General features: G+C 32.8%; 2 protein-coding genes across 2 annotated transcripts; one reads left to right on the top strand and one right to left on the bottom strand.

The window, feature by feature from the left end:
* Positions 1-280: 280 nt before the first annotated feature.
* On the top strand, positions 281-3,175 carry GlyRS (glycine--tRNA ligase). The gene is made up of 4 exons (XM_069123093.1): positions 281-580; positions 804-2,484; positions 2,560-2,747; positions 2,857-3,175. Exons 1-4 carry the CDS (start codon positions 338-340, stop codon positions 2,968-2,970), a joined length of 2,226 nt encoding a protein of 741 aa, XP_068979194.1. The 5' UTR covers positions 281-337; the 3' UTR covers positions 2,971-3,175.
* Positions 2,839-5,615, bottom strand: LOC138184795 (uncharacterized). The gene is made up of 7 exons (XM_069123095.1): positions 5,363-5,615; positions 4,924-5,043; positions 4,430-4,744; positions 4,069-4,232; positions 3,830-3,988; positions 3,374-3,538; positions 2,839-3,308 (listed from the first exon to the last, which is right to left on the bottom strand). Exons 1-7 carry the CDS (start codon positions 5,422-5,424, stop codon positions 3,160-3,162), a joined length of 1,134 nt encoding a protein of 377 aa, XP_068979196.1. The 5' UTR covers positions 5,425-5,615; the 3' UTR covers positions 2,839-3,159.
* Positions 5,616-6,914: the final 1,299 nt, after the last annotated feature.

Below are 6,914 nucleotides of genomic sequence, written 5' to 3'. Positions count from 1 at the left end.
ACATCTCATAAAAGTATAAAAAGGGATATTATGCAGTATTTAGAAATACGTATTAATTATTTATAAATTATAAATATATGTATGTAGCTTGTTTGAGTTATAAATAATTTAAAATATTAGAAATATTAAAAAATTATACGTTACTTGATAGTAAGTTCTTAAAATTTAATTTTATATATTTTCTTCATTTTGAACACGCTATATAATTTTAAATTTCATCAATTTTACCGCCAACAGTACTGTATTATGTAAAACTAAGATCCGTGGTTATTTGAAGTAGAGGGCATCAGTATCGCAATCAAGCGTTTGGAAGTTGTGAAAGTGAAAAGAAACGTAAATGCAGTTTGTCTCCTGTAACTTGCAGCATCTTTGTAGAAGAGCTATACGTAACCTATGTGAGCCTAACTCAGTTTATAAACAGATATTTCGGAGATTTACTGTCACCGTTAGGTTAGCCGATTTCAGTAAGTGGGGTACAACAAAAAAGAATCGTAAACTGAAAATACAGATTACACAAGATATGTCAGACCCAAAGGTGGAAGAAATATTGTCTCCTCTTCGGGATAGTGTTAAGGAACAGGTAAGTTCCATATGGCTGATATATTGTTATTAACAGAAAACTTAGTCACACATGTAATAGATTTTAATATATTTATATAATGGATATGTAATCTTCATTGTCGTAGAACTTGCAATTGAAAAAATTGTTGATTGCAATTGTTGATTATGGCATTTTATTTAATGTTAATATCTTTACATGTTATATGTTAGTATTGTAATATCATTATTTTTTATGCTTAAAGGGTGACTATGTGCGAAAACTCAAGTCTAATGGTGCTCCAGAATTGGACATCAAAATAGCAGTTGCTGAGCTTAAACATAGAAAAAAGTTATTGGAAGAGAAAGAACTATCCTTTTCACAAACAATATTATTTGACAGGGCAAGGATGGAAGATCTTTTAAAACGTAGATTTTTCTTTGACCAATCATTTGCTATTTATGGAGGAATTAGTGGACAATTTGATTTTGGCCCTATGGGTTGTGCATTTAAAACAAATCTACTAAATACATGGAGAAGCTTCTTCATATTAGAAGAACAAATGTTAGAAGTAGATTGTTCTATTTTAACACCAGAACCTGTACTCCAAGCATCTGGACATGTGGAAAGGTTTGCCGACTTAATGGTGAAAGATGTAAAAACTGGAGAATGTTTTAGATTGGATCATTTGATTAAATCACATTTAGAAAAAGTAATTAGTGATAAAAAAACTAATGAAAATGTAAGCAGAGAATGTGAAGATATTATTACTAAATTAGATGGAATGACTAAGGAAAAAATGGCAGAAGTTATGTCCAAATTCAATATAAAGTCCCCTATTACTGGGAATGATCTAACAGAACCAATGGAATTTAATTTGATGTTTGGAACTCAAATTGGTCCTTCTGGGCTTGTGAAAGGGTTTTTAAGACCAGAAACTGCACAAGGTATTTTTGTAAATTTTAAACGACTGCTTAGTTTTAATCAAGACAGGCTGCCATTTGCTGCAGCCCAAATTGGAAATGCATTCCGTAATGAAATTTCTCCTAGATCTGGTTTATTAAGAGTAAGAGAATTTACTATGGCAGAAATAGAATACTTTTATTATCCTGATGAAAGAGATCATCCTAAATTTGATGATATTAAAGATTTAAGTGTACTGTTATATACTGATCTGAATCAAATGGATGGAAAGGGTGCACAGTATATAACTTTAGGTGAGGCTGTGTCACGTGAAATTATAAAGAATGAAACTTTAGCATATTTTATGGGTAGAATTTATTTATTTTTAATTAAAGTTGGAATTGATCCAAAAAGATTACGTTTCCGTCAACACATGGAAAATGAAATAGCTCATTATGCATGTGATTGTTGGGATGCAGAATGTTTAACTTCTTATGGTTGGATAGAATGTGTTGGTTGTGCAGATCGTTCTTGTTATGATCTCGAGCAACATGCACGAGCTACTGGAGTAAAATTAGTAGCAGAAAGAAAATTGCCAGTACCAGCAACTGTTGAAAAGCTCGAAATAGTACCAAATAAAGTTATTATTGGAAAAACGTTCAAAAAAGATAGTAAATTCGTGCTAGAGACTTTGGAAAATTCAAGCACAAGTAATGTTAGTGCTATGGAAAGTGACCTTAACTTATATGGACAAATTGAAATATCACTTCCAGATGATACCACAGTATTCATTACAAAAGATATGATCGAAATAAAAAAATATAAAAAGACTATACATGTAGAAGAAGTGATTCCATATGTAATTGAACCATCTTTTGGTATTGGTCGTATTATGTATGCAATTTTTGAACACAACTTTAAAGCAAGAGAAGGAGATGAGAAACGAACTTATTTCAGTTTGCCACCAATCGTAGCTCCTTTAAAGTGTTCAGTGTTACCACTCAGTGGCAACAATGAATTTGTACCATTTGTGAAACAACTATGTATGTATTCTAACTTTTCAAAATATGATATATTTTAGAAAAAATACTTACTTAAGCGTTGTTTTCCACACACAGCTCAGAATCTCACTAAAGTAGACGTTTCGCATAAAGTCGATGATTCTTCTGGTAGTATCGGACGTAGATACGCACGGACAGATGAAATTGCAATACCATTTGGCATCACCATAGATTTTGATACTTTAAAAGTACCTCATACTGCTACACTCCGTGAAAGAGACAGCATGGGACAAGTTAGAATAAATGTGAGTAGGCATTTTATAGTTTTTAAAATACAAATAGAAATACATATACAATACAAATACAAATAGAAATACAAAGTCTACAAAAATTAAGTTATTGTTCGAATTACAGTTGGACGAGATTCCAGATATAGTAAGAGATCTATCTAATGGTAAACTTACATGGTCCGAGGTTGAAGAAAAATATCCCAAATTCGAACAACAAGAAACAACGGAAACAAAATAATATATATTAAAGGACTAGCTTATTTGCTATAATAGTAATTACTATAATAGTAATTTCTATTTTGCATTTATAATGTGCATATTATAGACGTTAACGTTATGTTATTTTGCACAAATAATTATATAAATGTCATTAATGAAACAGAAATTTCGATTTTTGTGACTCCGATTAAGAATATATGAATTTTGATCAACAACAATAAAAATCGATATTAAATTCAACACCCATTCTATCAAAATCGCATTTGAAACAAGCCATCATACACCTTATGCTCTTTATCCATTTCTCTTTATCTAAACCATTAACATCTTGAAGTTGCATATTAACACGATAAACATCTGAAAAACAAAGACTGATAGACACCGATATATATTAATTTATATTGTGTATATAAAATAATTACTGCAATGACCAGATCGTATTTGACAGCACATAGCACAAAGTGTTTTCAATGTTCGAATTTCGCCGATATATTCAAAAACACGAAGTGATGGTAAGTAAATAAAGAGTCGTCTTAGTTGATCATCCAAATTCTGTCGATTGTGCCATAATTGCAGGGATAAGTATACTACATAATAGTAATAACGGTTATCTAACGTATAATAATTAAAAAATTATAGAAACATGAAAAGTAATTCAAATACATATAGTATAATTGATATCGATAATCGAAATATCACTTATCGATAAAGAGAGTTAGTACCATGAACTATTCGTAGACGGCGTACAATGATTCGCGCTTCAAATTTTAGTTGCGGTTTACGAATTGAAATAGCGATGATAAAAGTGATTTAAAACGATAAAAAAATACAAAATGCTTAATTATTTTAAGTATAAATAATTTCATTATTTCGATTACTTAGAGTATCCGAATACCATGTGCAAAGTGTTTTAATCGTGCAATCGAGATACCATGGCTGTCGAAATTTCAAATCGATACTCGTTGATAGTGCAAAAGTATGGATTCGAGTATGTTTTGTAAAAAATTTCTTATGGACATCATATCGTGGTATTCCTACTAAAAATGCAAAAAAATATATGTATTTATGTACGTCTAATTTTTGATATGTTATTAATCATTATGAAATTCTGTCATACTAATAGCATATTGTACTTTCAGTACTGGTGCCCAAAAATGTGCTGCTCTCCAAGCGCTGTCCGGTATTACGACTTTTTCAATATCATATTCATCTTCTGCTTTTTGTATAATTTCTTCTTCTGAACACAATAACTGTAACCAGTGCCAATTTGTTCCAAGTTTTCTACGATTGAATCTTAAGGTAAGTGCATGTTTTTTTAATGACACCATTAATTATACGTAATATTATATTTACATTTACAAACGATTCGTAACTATTACAATAGATGACGTAGGCAAGATGAATAAATTATTTTTAACTGTAGAGTGCTATCGCGACGATTAAAATAATAGAAGGGTTTAAGTAGTGAATCTAATTACTTGGCCAAACTGACGAGTAGATCTCCCGTGGGTGTCGCTATGTACGCGTAGTTTACAGATAAAGTGGTGAGAAACTCCAAGCAGCCGATGGCGCGAAACCAGTCGCATATCTTGATTTCTTTGTCCGTATAAAATCTTGATTGTTTGTGATCACCAGGATCCACCGTGAGGCCTACCATTTTCTCGAACGCGTGCCAACAATATACGTGTCTCATTGTTTTACGGGAGTTGTATAATGCCAATAGTAGCCGTACACCTTCGTCTGGCGTTAACGACAGACCTTCCAGACAAATAGATTCTAGTCTAATCTGTTTACTACAATGTATGATATACATATAGACTAAGTTTTATTTTTGTCGTATTTTACAATTTTGTGTACATGTTTTGCAATAACACGACGCAATTGAAAAACGCAATTAAATTTAAAATTTATATGATTACCGTTTGTTATAAAGTTCATGTTATTTCTACATATATATAGTATATCGACTTACTAGAGGAGTCGTTCTAGACGAGTTATCAAATTCTTCCGGCCAATTCGATCAAACGTTTGTAGCCGAATCAATTCTGCCCAAACGCTCATACCCCTCTTGCTTTTTTGGCTATACAGAAGTCTATAGCATCGAAAACATATTTTTGAATCAGAGATATTCGATAATTCCATATACTGTATTCTTTGTTTTATTATTATACTTTGCTTGAAGCGCGAGATAATTGAGTTTTTAGTAACATCGAATTGCAATAATAATTTACTATTATCAATGGTTTACTTTATAATTCATGAAGCTTAGATTTATTGTATATGAATAGTAGAAAAAGAAGTAATTTACTCTTTAAATCCAATCGCATCGATTATACAAGCGTCTAAATTCACCGATCAAAGATTACATAAACGATATAATCGGTTTGATCAAGCCACTATAAGATTCTTACTTGGCCAATGTAACGAGCAGAGCGTGATTCACTTGTTTCTGGTAGGGATGTGAGTTTTTCATCGCGGTTGAGTACAAATGCCAGTAGAAACGGCCCTGGGCATAATAACTTTTTAATTACCAGCCACCGCACGTTCTCACCGACCGACATTCGTAATTGAGTTCTAGCCGTTCGGGTTAATTGAGTTCTCGGCTTTTGAATTCGCCGGGTTTCCTCCGGTGATATACGTACCTCCCTCGAGGGCAGAGGCAAATTCAACGCCGCCCTTGGAAACGCGGCCCTCTCGCAGTGCACCATCATTTCCCAGTGTCTGCGAGACTCGTTCGTGTATCGCGTTCTGTGAACCATATTGTCTAATTTTTTCATTTTCTCGTTCTTTGCGTTTCTTTATCGCGATGGAAATATTACCTGGAAAGTTGTTCAAGCAGTTCTTTGACCAGAGGATCTGATTCTTCTGGCATGCTGTAACACGCTGAGAGCGGCCTCCAGATCGATGCGGATGATTCTTTCGTATCGTAGCTTTTTTACGATGAAAAATTAAAAATAATGAATCTGTAGCAAATGTTAACTTTTGAATATTAGTCATGCACGTTACATCGAATTGTCCTCCTGTTCATTGGAAAGTGAATTGGATTCGGTCGATGCATTGTAGCAAGTCGACGATAAGTCGTTTTGACAAACAGAAATATTATCCCTGTTGAAATAATAATTCCTGACACACTCTATCCATTACGATGCATTACGTATTTTGATATATTATTAGGATAATATTACTTCATACACAACTTCTCTGTGCTTTGAGAATCTATATTTGATTTGTCTGGTAGATCGCAACAGATCGGATGGTTTGCACAAATATGATTCGTTATATGGGTCTCCGATTTTTCTAATTCGCTGCAACGCAATACGTATCTTCGACATATTGCTGTAGTCAAAGACATTTTTCTGAAAAGAAAAGAAAAGCTAAGAAATTTCGTATAAAAAAGGTTAAATTATTACATTTCCATGTCCAAATGACGCATAACGATTTGCAAATGTTTTATTTTAAGTATGAAATAAGTGAACGTATATTTTACATATTACGCAAATATAACAATTTTCAATGTCATTATCATCAGCGCTCTTTCCACCTGATAATAACATTTGCTTCAATAATTAATCAAAGGGAAATTTTAAGAAATTTTAATAAGCCATGGAAAAAAATACATTAACGTTGCTCTGTTGTTAATCGAATCTCGCATAGATAGATAGAGCGATACAATGAAGAAACGTACACATACATTGATTTTTGGCAGAGTATAGAAACGTGGAGGCGATGATAGCAGTATTTTGTTCGTCATCGAAATTATATCCATTCGATGGAGTATTGGGCAAAGCGCAGGTATTTTTAGGAAAGCTTAGAGCGAAAGACGGAAATAAATTTCTTGCCTCTTTCAGCACAAAGAATTTCTATTTGGGTGACTGTTGCTGGCGCATGCATTGTTTTAAGGTATTTTATGATACAGAGAAGGACTATGGAATAGAGAAGGAGAGGCAAGAAAGAAAAAGCGAG

This window comes from Bombus flavifrons, chromosome 11 (assembly GCF_040668555.2).
Source record: "Bombus flavifrons isolate JBK064 chromosome 11, iyBomFlav1_principal, whole genome shotgun sequence".
NCBI classification, from domain to species: Eukaryota; Metazoa; Arthropoda; class Insecta; order Hymenoptera; family Apidae; genus Bombus; species Bombus flavifrons.
The sequence above is the reverse complement of the archived record's forward strand: the minus strand, read 5'-3'. Positions and strand labels throughout refer to the sequence as shown.

Coding starts and splice junctions, on each gene's coding strand:
- GlyRS (XM_069123093.1), top strand. CDS start 338: ATGCAGTTTGTCTCCTGTAACTTGCAGCATCTTTGTAGAAGAGCTATA. Junction 2,485..2,559: donor ACCATTTGTGAAACAACTAT/GTATGTATTCTA, acceptor TTCCACACACAG/CTCAGAATCTCACTAAAGTA. Junction 2,748..2,856: donor TGGGACAAGTTAGAATAAAT/GTGAGTAGGCAT, acceptor TTCGAATTACAG/TTGGACGAGATTCCAGATAT.
- LOC138184795 (XM_069123095.1), bottom strand. CDS start 5,424: ATGAAAAACTCACATCCCTACCAGAAACAAGTGAATCACGCTCTGCTC. Junction 4,745..4,923: donor CGTCTAGAACGACTCCTCTA/GTAAGTCGATAT, acceptor CATACATTGTAG/TAAACAGATTAGACTAGAAT. Junction 3,309..3,373: donor AATACGATCTGGTCATTGCA/GTAATTATTTTA, acceptor TTTGTTTTTCAG/ATGTTTATCGTGTTAATATG.